This window comes from Camelus bactrianus, chromosome 10, assembly GCF_048773025.1.
Source record: "Camelus bactrianus isolate YW-2024 breed Bactrian camel chromosome 10, ASM4877302v1, whole genome shotgun sequence".
NCBI classification, from domain to species: domain Eukaryota; kingdom Metazoa; phylum Chordata; class Mammalia; order Artiodactyla; family Camelidae; genus Camelus; species Camelus bactrianus.
In genome coordinates, this window is record NC_133548.1 from 14,030,309 (window position 1) to 14,047,083 (window position 16,775).

A 16,775-nucleotide genomic window follows, 5' to 3' on the forward strand; every position below is an offset into this window, starting at 1 on the left:
CAAGGCGATAGAGAAAAGACTCCGCAAAAGACGCATGGATGGAGTCTGACGTAATTGGAAGCAATTCTAAACTCAGACCCTTCCGCACTATTGGTTTGACGCTCACACTTTTTCCCTTTCCATTGGCTGCTGGCTCTATCAATGAGTCAAAACAGCCAATCGTCTAGCCCCGTGGGTATAGCCCTCCCTCCCCACTGTGAGGAGGAGCCAGGAGCTCATATAGGGCCCAAGGCGCTTGCGCGGGCGCGCGCTACGCCGGTTAAAAGCGGATCCTTGCGGGAGGCGGTGTCGCAGTGTATGAATATTGATTACGCAGCGCCGCGCCGAACGCCCGCCCTCTCGGCTGTCCGACGCTCGCGGCTCGCGCTCGAGCTCGCGATGGGGAAGAAGTCCCGGGCGGTACCCGGCCGTAGGCCTATCCTGCAGCTTTCTCCGCCGGGTCCCCGTAGCAGCACACCGGGTCGGGACCCGGAGCCGGAGCCCGACACCGAGCCGGACTCAACGGCGGCGGTGCCCAGCCAGCCAGCCCCGCCCGCAGCCCCGACGACGACGACCGCGGTGACTGCCGCCGCGGCGCTCGACGACTCGCCTTCAGAAGGTAAGCGTGCGCGAGGCGCCCCGGCCCCTAGGTGGGGCGTCGGAAAGTCGAGCTCGGGGCTTGCGGCCTAGGCCTTTCAGGCCAGGCCCTGAGACGAAGAGCAACCCCGGCGGGCGGCGTCCACATCCGAGGCCTGCGGTGAGGACGGCTGTGGGCCTCCGGGAGGCGGAAGGGGCTGCCGACTCGTGTGCGATCGGCCGGAGCCGACCCGGAGACGCCATCTCTGGCGCAGGGATTGGATTGGCCCGGGCACCTTGTCTACTCTGCGTCTGCTCTCCGTTTTGGATAACTTACAGGGTAAATGTGAGAGTTGTTGTTTCCGCGTCCTAGGTTTGGTGACCGTGGATCCTGCCCTTTTTTGCACGTCATCTGCTTTTCCCTTCGTTTTTGTTGAAATCGAGAGATTCTTTAGAAGTGAGCATAGCATTTTTATTACGCCAGCCAAAGCGAAAGTAACCGCTAATGGTCAGGTATCACAAAAATTCCTGGAGAAGTGGAACATGGGTTCCCGAGTACTTGTGTTTATCCCCAGAATGGTACTTGGATTAAGAGTAACCGAACAATGATACTACAGGGCCAGGCGCCGAAAGACCCCTAATTATTTCAGGTGTTTAAAAAAAAAAATCACGTTGAGTAGCTCATGCAAAAAAAAAATATGCTCTAGTTGTGCTTGTTGTAAAAGCCCTATGGTAGCCTGGAGAAGATAGTGGTGTGTGTGTGTGTGTGTGTGTGTGTGTGTGTGTGTGTGTGTTTAAACTTGGGATTATATCACATGTAATTTTTACGTACATGTAGAAATGTAGACTCGAAAGGTCAGATCGAAGATTGTTTTGTCACATGTAATGTTTTCTCTGTTCCATTGTCTTACTGTAGTTCTCTTATTCGTATTTTAAGATCCAGATGAACAGGAAGTGGTGGTGGAGGTTCCCAGAGTTGTTCCGAATCCTCCTAAACCAGTCATGACCACCAGGCCCACTGCCGTTAAAGCAACAGGTATAGATTTTATTTTTTCCCGTTTTTGTCTACTGTATCTTTCATTAGGATCACATTGGGCTTGTGTATGGAGTGTTTTGATGAATGCTTTAGTGTTATTAATTTATAGTTCTCAAAAAACGGAAATTTAAAATTTTTGATTGTGACGGATTGTTGATATTTACGCTTTAGCCAATGTAAAATTTGTTGTTCCTTTTTCTCTGCGGCCAAAATAGTTTGTACTGCTTTTTTTCTGATGCTGTTTTGTAACTAGTTTTCTGGCTCCCCCACTATTTTGGCATTCTTTAGGGACACCAACTACATCTTTTCATTATGTTTCTTTTTTCACACACTGCTTGGATTGATATCTAGTAGGTAGGTGTTTGTGGAGCTGAAAATTGCTCTTATTGAATATTTTATACTCACGAAGAGGTATTTGCAACAAATGTTTTGTAGACAAACCTGGGTTCATATCACCACTCTGGCATCCATACTAAGACCTCAGGACCTTATTCATCTGTGTAATGGATCTTAACAGCCCTAAATTTATTTTGATGATTAAACTGAACCATGTATATACATTTCTGACACACAAGTGCCAAGAATGTTAGTTTTCTCTACTTTTTGTGTATCTTAAAAATTTTAAATGTATTTTTGGACTGGAACATTGTGCTGTACACCAGAAATTGACAAATTGTAACTGATGGTAATTTTAAAAATATATATATAGTTACTAAATACTCTATAATTGGTAGTAATTTTATTCTTTTGAATTTGGAGGACTTTTTGTACAGTATGACACCTAAAATAAGATGCTTGTCTCCCTCCACCCCCATTTGCCACTTACAAAAATAAGTGTGGATTAGATAAGGTAAAACAGGCTGTGAGATAAATTTCAGAACTGAGAAAAACCATTTTGTATGTGTAAACTACATGTTTTATTTCATTTGGGTCTTCTAAGAGTCATGTGCAGTAGGTGAAATTTAAATGTTCCTATGAGAAATTTCCTTGGTTGCGGTGTCACTCAGCATTTCAGGCCTTTATGTGCCTTGTGAACAGAAATGTTTTCATTCTGCTCAGTTTCATCCTGCAACATAAGAATGTATCAGCTTTATTCATTTTTTACTAATTGGTATGATCCATAGGAAAAAAATTTGTCTAACAAAACCCAAAGGTAAACAGTTTTCCATTATTTGGATGGCTTTGTAAAGTAAACTAGACTATATTTTTTTAAGATGATAATAGTTTAAAAATTTTACTTTTATCTCCATAAACATGCCAGATTTCTTTGCACAAAGGTGAAATTTAAATTTTGTTATTTTAAGTTAAGCTTTTATAATATAGAGAAGCATTCCTGGTACTTTCATGCTAACAAATATTTTGGTGTATGCATGTGAAATTAAGGGAAAATTCAGAGTAAATTCTGTTAAATTAGGTCAATAGACTAATATAATAGTCAGCAGTATTTAAGCATCTTCTAATAAAGGGTATTTAATGTGGTCTCATAGATGAGTGTTAGAGGTCTGTGAATCCCCTGAAATTGCACAGTCAAGTGTGTTTTCCTGAGAAAAGATCCATAGGTTTTATCATTTTCATTGTATCTGACCAAAAGGGTTAAAAGTCACTGTTCAAACAATAATATAAGGAAATAATAAGAGTTTCTAGAGGTATAAGACACAGTTACTATTTGAAGCTTACCAGGAAAGTAAAGTATATATGTAAGAAATAATTCACTGCCAGATATCATTAGTTGATTTGCAAATTGTGTGGCACCATCCACTAGGGGTTTGAAGAGTCACCACTCATCTTAAAAAAGATCGCTAAGGGCAATGGCTCAAAAGAATCCCCTTGCTTCTGGTTTCAAGTAGCAACAGCTTCCCAGTGGTAGTCTAGAAGCCTGGTCCCGTGAGGCTTTTAATTTTCTGAGATTACGCTGTTCTGCATAATGTGAGTCTTTTTTTAGTGTTACTCTGAATTCATGCCTGTTTTTATTAATGTATGGACTAAATTTTCAGAGATATGTTTAGGGTTTATATTCATTTCATAACTTGATTTTATCCTTCTTTTATTCCTTTAGCATTACTTTCTGTCCCCTTAACAATATTTTATGTAATCCCACGATGGTCTAAACTAAGAAGTGTTTATGTGAAAATATAAATTTCCCATCATCTCCCACCAAAAAAAACCATCCAGTGCTGAAAACTAAAGTGCAGATTTTTTCTGTACGGAAATCTCTCATGTACTTCTACCCTTACCTCGTGTTCAGAAAATGTGGGAAATTGACTGGTATGCCCGCCCAAAAAATGAGATACATTTAGTAACTTCTCAAATGTCTGCTTAAAGTTTTTCCTAATTAGCTTAAAATAATACTTTGGAATTGATACATAGTGTAACAACTTAGCTGTGTACTTTAAAAAAAATAATGGAAGCAAGATTTAAAGTATTGAATAAGAACTCTTGTATGATAAATGAAGCAACTTATGTTTAGTTTTAGGTGAATCCATGAATTTATTTATGAAATTGTGACAAGGAGAACTAGATTTTCATCTCCTGATTAATCTCCTTTGTTACCAATATTTATTGACAACATAGAATGTGCCAGGCACTGGGAAATTTAGTCTCATTTATAACTGAAAAGTGTAGCTAGACTTAAATATTCTACCTATTATAGTAAAATGATATATAAAGAGGGTATATGTACTTACTTAATTGTAACGTTGGAGTAGCCACAGGTGATACAAAAGGAAATGGTATGAACATTGATCCACTAAGAAAAAAAATATGATTTCAAAAAAAGTTTTTAAAAGGAAATGGCATTGCAGCATTACAGAGACCATACCTAGCACTACTGGAGTGTGAGTTTTGGTTTTAGCTAAGGAGTTTTTTGTGGTTTTCATTTGTTTTGGTTTTGGTTCTAGCATCTTGGGTTCTGTTTTAATTCACCACTTCTTGTTTAAGGGAAAAATCATTGGAAAAGAGCTTTGTTTTTCACTTTGAAAATCTCCTTGTTTCATTTACTAAATCCTAATTGGTTTACTTGTTTGAGATGGACACCTGAATCAACAAATTAAAAAATCAAGATACACTGTGTGTTATTTTCACAGAGGGCATATGAGATTGAATAATTAATTATGTATTTTGCAAAGAATGTCCAATCGCTATGCACATTGATTTTATTAGTTCTATGTGCATAATTATACCTCTTTGGTAGTTCATTGCACACTTTTTTCAGATTATTTTCCGTAAGTAAGGTAAATGGCTAAAGAATCACATTTTCTCTTGGATACTTTTCTAGGACTTTTTGGCATTGTTGTCACTAACGATGTTCACCTTTTTGTTTCTAGGAGGTCTGTGCTTGCTTGGTGCATATGCTGACAGTGATGATGAAGAGAGTGATGTTTCAGAAAAACCAGCACAATCTAAAGAAGCGAATGGAAACCAGTCAACTGATATTGATAGTACATTGGCCAACTTCTTAGCGGTTAGTGGTGCTTTTGTTTGGGTTTTTAATTATTGAAGCCACCTCAGGACCTGAATTTCAAGCGGTTAGCCTCCTTGTCAATCTTTCTCCCTCTCCACCTCTCTTCCTTAGTCCCTCCCCAGCTCTCCCTTTTCTCTTATTGTAACAGTTGTAAGGAGAAAAATGGGGAAGAGGAGGGTTTTGACTTAAGAAGCTGAGAACCCAGTGTGTAGGGGTTTTTTCTTTTTAAGTAATTGCTATTTTCTCTCTCTCTTTTTTTTTTTTTTTTTTTTTTGCTGTTGTTGTTTAATGTAATTAATGCATTTGTTACTATTTTCATTCTAAAGGAGATTGATGCTATAACAGCTCCTCAGCCTGCAGCTCCTGTTGGAGCTTCTGCTCCACCTCCAACTCCACCTCGGCCAGAGCCAAAGGAGTCCACATCTGCCCTTTCTTCTACTGCTTCAAATGGAACAGACTCAACCCAGACTGCAGGGTGGCAGTATGATACTCAGTGTTCACTGGCAGGAGGTAAGCTTGATCCTTTGAGTTTCAAAGAAATCTAAAGTGCAGTTCTTAAGGGTGTTCTAGGTTTTGAGGTTCCCAGAGATGAACGCCCATATGCTCTGGCCCTAGACTTTAGGATTCTGACTTTTTAAATAGAGTATTTGGAAAATGAGAAATACTAGGATATATTTTTTGTCTATTAAAAGATGATTGTTTGCTTTTTAATAAACTAGTGGCAGATTATGCCTGGTAAATAGTAAAAGCCATTATTTTAAAAAGTCTTTTGGGGTTCAGAATACATTTTTCAACTATCAAACTGCTTTTTAAACCATGTTTGCAAAAATGATTCAGGAGGGAGGAGTTTTCCCCCAGTGGACATTGACAGTGTCTGGAGAGTTTTTGGTTGTCTCAATGTGGGGCTAGGGGGACTGTTGCTGCATCTGGTGAGAGACCAGGATGCTGCCGAACACTGTGTAGAACTGCCCCCCACAGTAAAGAACTGTCCTGCCATGTTTAGCTGCGCTGAGGTGTAGAAACTCTATGTTAGATTGTTATGGCTTTACAGTTGACTTGAGATATAAGGTCAGAATTGTACAGGAATATGTGCTTCTTAAAATTTATTTTATTTTCTTGTAGTTGGAATTGAGATGGGAGATTGGCAGGAGGTCTGGGATGAGAACACGGGATGCTATTATTATTGGAACACACAAACAAATGAAGTGACTTGGGAGTTACCCCAGTATCTTGCCACCCAGGTACAGGGATTACAACATTACCAGCCCAGGTAAGAACAGACTTGAAAAAGAAATCACCTAGAAGGAAATTAGAGTATTATCTTTTACTGGTAATATTTGCCTTCTGCTTCTCTTGCTAAGTATACATATATTTTTTTTAGTTCTGTAACAGGTGCTGAAGCTAGTTTTGTGGTAAATACGGATATGTATACTAAGGAGAAAAATACTTCTGTTTCAAGTAGTAAAAGCGGACCAGTCACAGTCAAGCGAGAAGTTAAAAAGGTCAGTGTTACAACGTAATGTCATCTGCCTGTTTTCCAATCTAAAGAACTTTAAAGTTATTCTGGCACAGGTATATAAGCCTTCTGTTAATATTTTATAGCATAGATGTGAAACGGGATAAATTTTATTTCTTAAAATTTCACTTCATCTGTTTCTGTTTTGTGGCATTCATAGCAGTCACCCAGTTCTGTAGTCCTTTTGGAGCTTCAGGGTGCCATAGAGGCACCTTGGATCATTGCAAAGGACACGGGAGCAGCCAGGAAGGAAGGCAGGCAGGCAGGGCCTCAGCTCCCCTCTCTAATTCCTCTAATCCAGAATAGTTGTATTTGGGGATTCCACTTAAGTTTTTTTTTAATAAGAAGATTAGCTACCTTAAAAGTTAAAAACGATTGGTGAAACTTGAGCATTTTTATAGTCTTGTCAATAAAAAAAGTAAGTTGTGCTCTACAGAGACTGTGTTGAATTCTAACTTATCTTGTATTTTTAAATGATGGAGGGGATTGTGTCAACAATTTTTTTTTTTTTTTAAGTATAGTTGATTTACAATTTTGTAAAAAGTGCTTTTGTAGAATAAGTTAACCTTTACAGCTCTAGGAGTATAGAATGAATATCCCAGTGACAAAATGAGACATTTTAATCACACGTTTCATTTTAGAAATATTTCTCTTTCCTCTAAATCACCTTCACAACGTGTTTGTGAAGTTATATCATCATATAGAAGAGGAAGGTAAAGATTTATCCAGTTATGTGTTGAACTGACAAAATTCTGATCTTATTTAAATCTGCTTCTGCGTCTTACTAGTCTGCCTTTTGACATAGACACTAGGAGGGAGGATACGTTTGAGTCCCACCCAGAACTAGGTTCTAGTTCAAATACTGCCTTCCTAAAAAAGCAGTGTTTCCATTATGTACAAGGAAAATGGTAGAAATATGTATACTAATCTTATGGGAGTCAGTGGCTTTTAAGAATATCCAGTGACTGGAAAAGTATAGTCATTTTTAACAAGAACAATTACATATACTGTATAATCGGGTGAGATTTCTTTGAAAATGAAGTGGGATTATTTTATTCTTTATAGGAAGTAAATGAAGGAATTCAGGCTCTCTCAAATAGTGAGGAGGAGAAGAAGGGGGTGGCAGCATCACTGCTTGCTCCTCTATTGCCTGAGGGAATAAAAGAGGAAGAAGAGAGATGGAGAAGAAAAGTAATTTGTAAAGAAGTAGAGCCAGTTTCAGAAGAGAAAGAAGCAAGTACAACAGAAGAAGCAACAGTAGTAAAGCCACCGGAAATTCTGTTGGACAGTATGGAAGACCCTACTCAGGAGGATCTTTGCAGTGTTGTTCAGTCTGGAGAAAGTGAAGAGGAAGAAGAACAAGATACCCTTGAGCTAGAGCTTGTATTGGAAAGGAAAAAAGTAAGTTTTTCTTAAAAATGTTTTCTTCCTTCAGTACTATCACACTCTGGGATCTTGGTGCTCAATTTACAGCCATTCTTGGGATTTTGTTCGTCTTATCCTTTCATCTAGAATTGTTTAAGCTTATGCAATAAAAACTTGAACGGTGGAGTTGCAGTTACTTGGGTCCCTGATGATGCTTTTTGGTGATTGACAAACAATGAAGCTAACATTGTTCTGATTTGAGGACAGATGCAGTAAATAATCTTTAATTTAGCTTCATAACAAATAAGCATTGCTAATTCTTGTAGTAATCTGGTTTTTAACCCAACAATTAAAGTACAAGTTGATTTTCAGTGATGAGCTACAGCATTGTTCGGATAGTTAAGTGGGCCTTGTAAGAAAACAGGAGAATTAAGAGGAACTCATTATTTCATGTGCTTTCCTTTTTAAAAAGGAAACTTTCCTGATTGAAAAGTTGATTTGTACCTATTTTCTGCCCTGATTTTATTGGGAACAGTTTTGTCTCTCTGTATCTTGAGTATGAAATAAAATCTGAACAGCTGTTATAACAGTAATATCACCTTGAAGCGTCCCCTTTTGAAAAATTTGAAGCTATGAAGAGGGACTAGCTAAGTTAAGCATTATCTTTTGTGTACATGTATTGGGAAATCTGTTGGTGGATCTTTAGAACCTATCCCCCTTCAGATCAGTATTTGTTAACTGTAATCATGAATAAGCATTTATTGAGTAACAATAGAATATGGAGCGTATAATGCTCAGTCCTGGTGGAAAAACATACTAAGAAATACTTCCTGTCTTCAAAGGATTTAAATTCCAAAAACACATGGCTATCATTCTTGCTACTCTCGTACATGTAGATAAACAGTTAATGACACTCTGACTTTATTTTCACGTTCATTGTAGGCAGAGTTGCGTGCCTTGGAAGAAGGAGATGGTAGTGTGTCAGGGTCTAGTCCATGTTCTGATATCAGCCAGCCAGCATCTCAAGATGGAATGCGTAGACTTATGTCTAAAAGAGGAAAATGGAAGATGTTTGTTCGAGCTACCAGTCCAGAATCTACCAGCCGCAGTTCTAGCAAAACTGGACGAGACACTCCAGAAAATGGAGAAACTGGTAAATTGTGCTTTAATTAAACTTTAGAGTTGAAAAATGTACAGCAGAAATCCTTCTTACCCTATTTTTGTTCCGTCTTCAGGAAATAGAGGGAGTTAGCACTTATACCCTCTTAGGGAAGGAAGCTTCCACCTTTCCCTGCTTCACCTCTAGTGGAGAAGGAGTAAGAATCTGAGAGGCTGGCATTTGTTGGATTGTGTATTCACTACTGATTAGGGGATTACTTCTCCCTCAAAAACAGAAAAGTGAGATTGGGTCCCTCTCCCCCTTTTCGTTAATCGCTTGCTACAGTAATTGTCTTGATACTGTATAAAGACCAGTGCTCTCCTTAGCTCTCTGTTTCCAGTTGGTAAGCAAGGGAGGTAAGGACCACCTCTGGCAAACCCAGCCTCATCTTCTCTCTCTGGGTGCAAGTTGCCCGGCCTTTGGTTGGGTGTATAGTTTGGAACTGATATGAGAACCCAAGTTGTCTTCAGGGTAATGTAAAAGAGACCCTGCTGCATTTTTCCAATCTGTTATCAGAACTAATTTTAATCACTAAACTTTGTGCCAAGCAGAATATGCCTTTTACAGGTTATGATTAAAATGTGTGTGTGTGTGTGTGTGTGTGTGTGTGTGTGTGTGTGTAACAAATAAACCAAAACACAGGTAATAAATGTAAACATCGTTGTTTGAATTTTTTCTTTCCAGTCAACAACATGGAAGAATATGAAGTAGAATTCTTGAAGTCCCCCTTTCATCTTTTCACTATTCTCATTCCCTACCCATGAGATCCATTTCTTTATTCTTTATCTACATATATTGTTCTAGGGTTTTCCTCAATTTTTATGTACATTTGTAGTTGTGTATTTTTTTGTGTGTGTATTATGTGCATGTGTAAATTTTATCATAGATGAGATTAACCATATGGATTGTTAGGCAACATACTTTTCCAACATGCCTTGAAAATTGTTTTTAACTGCTGAGCGGCAAGGATGTCTTCATTTAATTCTTCCCCCATCGGTGGACATTTAAGTTGTGTCCTTGTTTCACTCTTAAAAATTAATGCATTTCTGTTATCCAAAAAAAGTGTAAGCCATTCAAGTGTCCATCAAAAGAATAATGGATAAATTATGGTATAATCTTGCAACTGAATACTGAACAGCAATTAAAAAATAAGTGACCCATTGTTACATGCATCAACTTGGGTTAATCTCAGAAGCAATGTTGAATTTCAAAAGCCGCTGAAGAATGCATATGTTAGTATCCACTGTGTGTAAGTTGGAAAAAAAGCAAAAATATTGTTTAAAGATCTGTCTGTGATGAAACCAAAGGAAGGTACTTAACTGACATCATCAGAGTACGCGTGTCTGGTGTGAGCGTGATGGCACAGAGGCCCGGGGAGCTTGGAAATGTTATTAATGGTCTTCTGTCAGGGTGGGTTGTCGTCACGTGAATGCGTGTGTTCTTTAAACTATTATACTCATTAGTTATGATTCTTCACAATTAAAATACTGTGATTAACATCTTGGTACATCCTTTGTCTTTATGCAGATTTTAGTGTCGTTATAGTATATATTCTTAGTGTTGTATTGCTAGGTCAAGGGGTATGTGTGTTTTAATTTGATAGATCCTGCCTAATTGCCCTCCAAAATAATCAAGTCTTGGGGCTCTAGCACTGCTTAAAATTAAGTTCTTAAACCTGCCACCAAATGTAAGATGTCTAATATACAAATAAACTAGTGAGTGGGGGAGTAGAAAGATTTAATTTTAGACAGTTTGAAAATGCAGAAGGACTATTAACAATCAAAAGGATTAAGGCCATTATATGATAAGGTTAAGTACTTAATACAAAATTTTAGGCTAATAAAAGCTGTCAGAAGTAATGTTAAAGTCACATTTCTTTAGATCAAAATTAACCAGAGTTAAGAAAAGGTACTCAAATTTGTTCCTTCTTTTTTTTTTAAATCTGTGATCCTCCTGAGAGATTGATTTACTTTGTATGTGTGGATTAGGTTGGTAATCTGGTGTTAAGCAAACATAACAGAGTTCATATCTTTTAGTCCATTTAAGTTTGTGGTAAACCTAGTCTCTTAGAGATTCCCACTACCAGCAGATAGCACCAACCAGAAGAGTGTGTGGGTCCAATAAAAATCGTCTTCAAATCTTAACCAGTTCAGGAAGGAGGTTAATTGGTAGTTTAAAATGGTGGTCTCATTTTGAAAGCTTTTTTCCAAAACCCACTTGATAAAGAACCCTTACATATTCTAGGTTTGATACCTAGCTTTCATAAATAATTGAAGCCATGGTTTGTAGATACATTTTTTAAAAGATGATCAAAGACAGGTTGACAAGTCATTAGGGCTTCTTTAGCAGGCGAGGAAAACAGGCAAAAGAGCATTAAAAAACCTTCAGACACCTCTGCTCAGGGGTAAGAACATTTATTTGGGATCTGTTAAATGTTTGGTCCTTTTGATTTAATTTCACATATTTTCTTTTATAGCAGTTGGTGCTGAAAATTCAGAAAAAGTAGATGAAAATTCAGACAAAGAGATGGAAGTAGAAGAATCTCCAGAAAAGATAAAAGTACAAACAGCACCTAAAGTAGAAGATGAACAAGATTTGAAAGTATGTATCTTTTTTTAATTTTGATTTATTTTAATTTGGAGGGGAGGTAAGAAAGTGTATCTTAATGCAACTTGACAAATAAATATTTTTAAATTGCCTAAACTTTGAACTACTTTCTTTTAGCAAATAGTAAAAAGTAACTTTACTGTCTTTAAATGTAAATCATTTTTTGGGTTAGGTGAAAAGGTTGTATTTAAGGCTGAAGTAAGAAGTTGCAAGACTAATTTGATGTAGAGAAATTATCTAAAAATAAATCCTAAATGCATAATTCTTCTTACAAGTAAGGCTCCATTGGAAAGCAGTCGCTTGTTAAATATAGGCTTCCCTAGTTTGGAAGTACTAAAGAGACTAAAGTCACTAATTTAATTCCTGCATGAACTACTTGTCCTTACACAAAGGCATATTTGGTTCCAATTTCATGTCTTGAGAATTGGACCTGGTAAGAATATGGCTATTTAAGTGTGGTCTGTTGGGAAAACCACTTATATTCTTTTGACTTGAAAGATTTATCAAGTCATTAGCTAGTGTACAACCATGTAGGTGGGACTGGCGGGATTATTTTGTTCACTGTGCACTAGAATAAGCAATTAGTAATGGATAAATGATAGTTTGGACAGTATTAGGAGTTGTGTCATTTAGAATCTATTTTCATCTTACATGTTGTGTTAGAAAATGTATCTAATTTCTCTAGACCTTGCGTCATTATTTATCACTTTGTTGTGTGAATTATTTTACTATAAATTAGGATTTTATCTTCCAGATAATTAACTGCAGTATTTGAGAAAAGCTGTTTATAGGCAGACCCATTTTTCTAGTATCTATAATAAATGAAAGACTTTACATAATAAAAAAAATTGCTGATTCTATCTTTCTTTTTTCTTTTTTTCTTTCCTGCATTACAGTTTCAGATTGGAGAACTGGCAAATACCCTGACAAGTAAATTTGAATTCTTAGGCATTAATAGACAGTCCATCTCCAATTTTCATGTGCTGCTTTTACAGACTGAGGTAATTTAGCTATTTTTGGTATAAATAGTCAATATTTGAAGGAAATGCTGTGTGTGAGAAATCTGTCTTATGTTTCAATCCTAAATTTAAATTTTTAATCTTGGTGTGTATTTGAACCACCCCTACCCAGGAAATAAAACTATGTACTGGGCAAAACAAAACATAATTATGAAATTAAATACTGAAAGTTTGTGCATACTGATGATACAAACCACCTTCAATAAGCATATATTCTAATACGGTTTTTTCCTAATAAAATTCTGTTCGTAATGACGATGAGACCACCATATAATGTTGAAAGTACCTTCTAAGTGCTAAAGCATTATAAACCAATTTTGAAAAAAGTTCTGAGTCCTATTTGTAACCTGTGTACTTTATAATAAATAGCAGGGTAGGAACAGGTAGTGAATTCCTGTAGGAAGTTGACTAATTTCCCTAAGAACCAAACCTTTAATTTTGATTAACACTATTACTGAATTGAGTGAACTATCTACCCAAAAAGTAGAATTTGGGGAATCATCTTAATACTTAAGGTCCAAAGCAGGAAACAAAACTGCTGCTACTCATTTTTACAGATATTGGAGATTTGGCAGTACTAGGGTCCAGTATCATTTTTCAGAACTCTGCAGAAAACAAGACTTTTTATGAAATTAAAATGGGATTTCTTTTTCTGTTTGGTCTGTTCTCCTGCCAGAGTATGCAGTCATGGCAGAAGACTTAACATCTTTTTTACCTCTGCCTCTTGACATAATAGTAAGTCTTTAACTTAACTGCTTTGTTGATTTTAGACACGGATTGCGGACTGGCGGGAAGGGGCTCTTAATGGAAACTACCTTAAACGAAAGCTTCAGGATGCAGCAGAACAACTAAAACAGTATGAAATAAACGCCACTCCTAAAGGCTGGTCCTGCCACTGGGACAGGTACGCACTCTTCTCCCCTTTTCACCTTTCACCTTTGACATCTCAGACATGATTTGTGATCACCACCACCTGACGACCTGACAGCCTGTCTGGAGACTGAGAGCAGCTGCGTTAGCGGTGCTGGGCAGGCAAAGCACCGCAAGCACTTACAGAGTTTGGGCCAGCCACACGTTGGAGAAACAAAAACAATGTTTAAAGTGTTCCATGTAACGGATTTTTTCCCAAGATTGGACAAAGCTGGTTTTCACTCCAGAGTGTTGTTGCACGGAGTAGGGCGGGCTTGGGGGTTAAGCGCATGCGAGAGCTCTGTGCGCTTTACAGGACCTCTGGAAGCAACTACTCCTGATTAACCTCGGTGAAGTTAAGGAAAGCTTCGAGGCTGAAGATGTGAATGAAGAACAAGATTACTATCTTCTGCCAGCAGGTCAGATGAAAACATTTCTTTTTATATTTGGCTTTTCTTGATTTTTTTTTTTCGTTATTTGAAATCTTTGCTCTTTTATTTTTCAGCTCCCAGATCCTCTCCCTCTCTTTAGCTTTCACTGTGTTTGATATCAAGAGTATGAAATGTGAATTCCACGGTTCAAGAGGGGAAGAGTCACCTTTGGCAAACTTCGTTGTTCTCTTCTTTGGAAGGGAAATTAGTGTTCTAGGAAATTGAGTCCCTTCGCTAATGAAACATGAAACCCTGATAAGCATTGGCACACACACACACACACACACAAAAAAAAAACATGTGAGAGGTGTTTTCTAAGTCATCTGTTGGAGTAAGAGGGCTCAGGGCTGTATTCACAGAGCTGCTGGCAGTGCAAATAGCTTTGAATTATCCTTGGTTCTCCATCCTCAATTGTCAAAGCTCTTTGTTGCCTTTGTGAATAGCAGTCCATTAAGAAGAGGTTCGTCCCTGTGAGAGCAGACTGCTGTCCTGGGACAGGACCAAATGAAAGTGTCTTTGTAGGAGAATGGGTCTTAAAACATGCGTTTTCTTTCTTGTAATTTAGGGATCATAGACGATATTTCTATGTAAACGAACAGTCGGGCGAGTCTCAGTGGGAGTTCCCAGATGGTGAGGAGGAAGAGGAAGACAGCCAAGCACAAGAAAGTAGAGACGAGACTCTTCCTAAACAGACCTTGAAAGACAAAACTGGCACTGACTCAAATTCTACAGAATCTTCTGAGAATTCCACAGGTGGGACAGTTTACCCTGTATTAATTGGAGAGAAATGATTTTAGAGAAAAAATAATAATACATGAAAGAAAATAATTTAAATCATAATCACAGAAATTTCTAACTAAAAAATATGGACTTGCCCTTTAAAAAAATTGAATGCAGGAGTTATATTGAAGAAAGCTTAAGCAATGACTAGTTGGAAATAAGCATATTGTTGATATCAGACTGCTAAAAAATGACATGATGAGCTAATGTATTTTGATTTTAAAAGATTGTCCTGTAACCACTCTGTCAAGCCACAGACAAAGCTGTGGATGTCCAGTAACAGGAATTCTAATTAATGCTAAGGAACCAGATACTTAAATTATCAATATCTATGTGGAGCAATAAGAGATTAGTTCTGCCTCTCTGTAGAACATGTAATCTATTGATTTTGCAACCTCATTTTTCCACTCCACTAGTCCCCTAAGAAGTATGGTTGTTACAAACCAAAATGACCTTATGCTGTGAAACTTGGACCATACTTGTTTCAGAGAAGGAAGATAGTTGATCACTGCAAATCACCACCAATATTCTAGTATAAAATAATCAATGTGGCTCAATCCAGTTAAAGTACTCTTAGAGAACTTCAGTTTGGTTATATAAATTTTTAAAAAAGCACAAAAACTTACATAGTTCCTCAGTTACTCAGAATCTGAAGAGCCATGGCTTGATTTCCACTTTGTGAAAGAAGATAACATTTTTTCCAAATTCACCTTTTTTGGAATGACAAAAATAAGTGGATGATGAAGCATAGTCAAGACTATGATGAAGAAATAACCTTTTGATTTAAAAAACTGGTAGATATTTGTTTAAATGATGGATATTTGTTTAAATGATGGCATATGAAGGTAAGAATCTATGGAATGGTTCTAAAGTTATGTCATAAACCTTTGGGAACTATATTCAATATCTTGTAATAACTCATAATGGAAAAGAATCTGAAAAAGAATATACACACACACACACACACACACGTGTATAGCTGAATCACTTTGCTGTACACCTGAAACATTGTAAATCAACTATACTGCAGATTTTTTTAATTAAATGAAAATTAAATCCTAAACCTTTGAGGATAAAAAGGTACAGAATTTTTTTGTAGGATAGTGGGTAATGATGTGAGTTCTTTTGCTTATCAAAAATGTCTTGTGTTCTGCTGGCTCCACAATCCCAATAGAAAAGTTCTGATAATGTACCGCATAAAACTGGTCATGTACCAATAATTTTGTTAACTTCTTAATAGCCCAGGAATCATTATGAGGTCACTCAAAATAAGCACCTATGACTGCAGTGATAATTTTAGAACATAGCAAAAGAATCATTTGCTGCTTCATATTTCAGAAAAATATTTTCTTAAGGTACAGAGTTTACCATTTTCATGAAGAGGTTTTCTTCAGATTACTTCCTCATTCTTTGGGTAGCAATGGTAGATACGTCTCTAGTAAGTTGTTTTTGTTTGTCTATTAGTAGTTAACTAAACTGAAGAGGCTTCGATGGTGGTTCTCGTTCGGTGATTCCCATCTTGACCACTGTTTGATGTCCCTTGTATTTTCCAAAGTTGAAGATTATAGAGTTGCCAACTCTTAAGTGTTTGTGAATACCTTAGAGTTAAATATTAAGTTATTTTCTTCCTTTGTTGATGACACACACAGTTGGTACTGTCTGCTCAGGGAAAAAGCCACTAGTAAACCAGCTTATATACATAAGTCTCTTTATTGAGAGCTACTAAAAACCTCATGATAAACTCGATCTAAATAAAATCCAAGTCCTTTATTACTAAGGTCTTTGGAATTGAAGAACAATACTAATCACTATTTTAATCCTATAAAGAAAGTTTATAATGCATGCTTTTGTCAGCCCAACTGTGATTAAAATCTTTTTTAAAAAAAAACAAAAAAAAACTACATTGAGGAGCAAAGAAGTTTCAAAATTTTGTTCATT

At 37.3% G+C, this 16,775-nt stretch overlaps 1 protein-coding gene across 2 annotated transcripts in view; it reads left to right on the forward strand.

The window, feature by feature from the left end:
* The first annotated feature begins 261 nt into the window (after positions 1-261).
* FNBP4 (formin binding protein 4) overlaps positions 262-16,775 on the forward strand; it is a 30,007-nt gene continuing 13,493 nt past the window's right edge. Inside the window, exons 1-12 of one of the 2 annotated variants that reach the window (XM_074372005.1) lie at positions 262-598; positions 1,493-1,591; positions 4,915-5,051; positions 5,378-5,561; positions 6,174-6,321; positions 6,433-6,553; positions 7,633-7,968; positions 8,875-9,085; positions 11,568-11,692; positions 12,595-12,699; positions 13,488-13,621; positions 14,623-14,810. In XM_074372005.1, the coding sequence (XP_074228106.1) occupies positions 298-598; positions 1,493-1,591; positions 4,915-5,051; positions 5,378-5,561; positions 6,174-6,321; positions 6,433-6,553; positions 7,633-7,968; positions 8,875-9,085; positions 11,568-11,692; positions 12,595-12,699; positions 13,488-13,621; positions 14,623-14,810 (2,089 nt within the window). In that variant the 5' untranslated portion in view covers positions 262-297. Of the gene's footprint in view, positions 599-875; positions 896-1,492; positions 1,592-4,914; positions 5,052-5,377; positions 5,562-6,173; positions 6,322-6,432; positions 6,554-7,632; positions 7,969-8,874; positions 9,086-11,567; positions 11,693-12,594; positions 12,700-13,487; positions 13,622-14,622; positions 14,811-16,775 lie in introns of those variants that run through there. The other variant, XM_045523990.2, reaches the window with a different exon arrangement.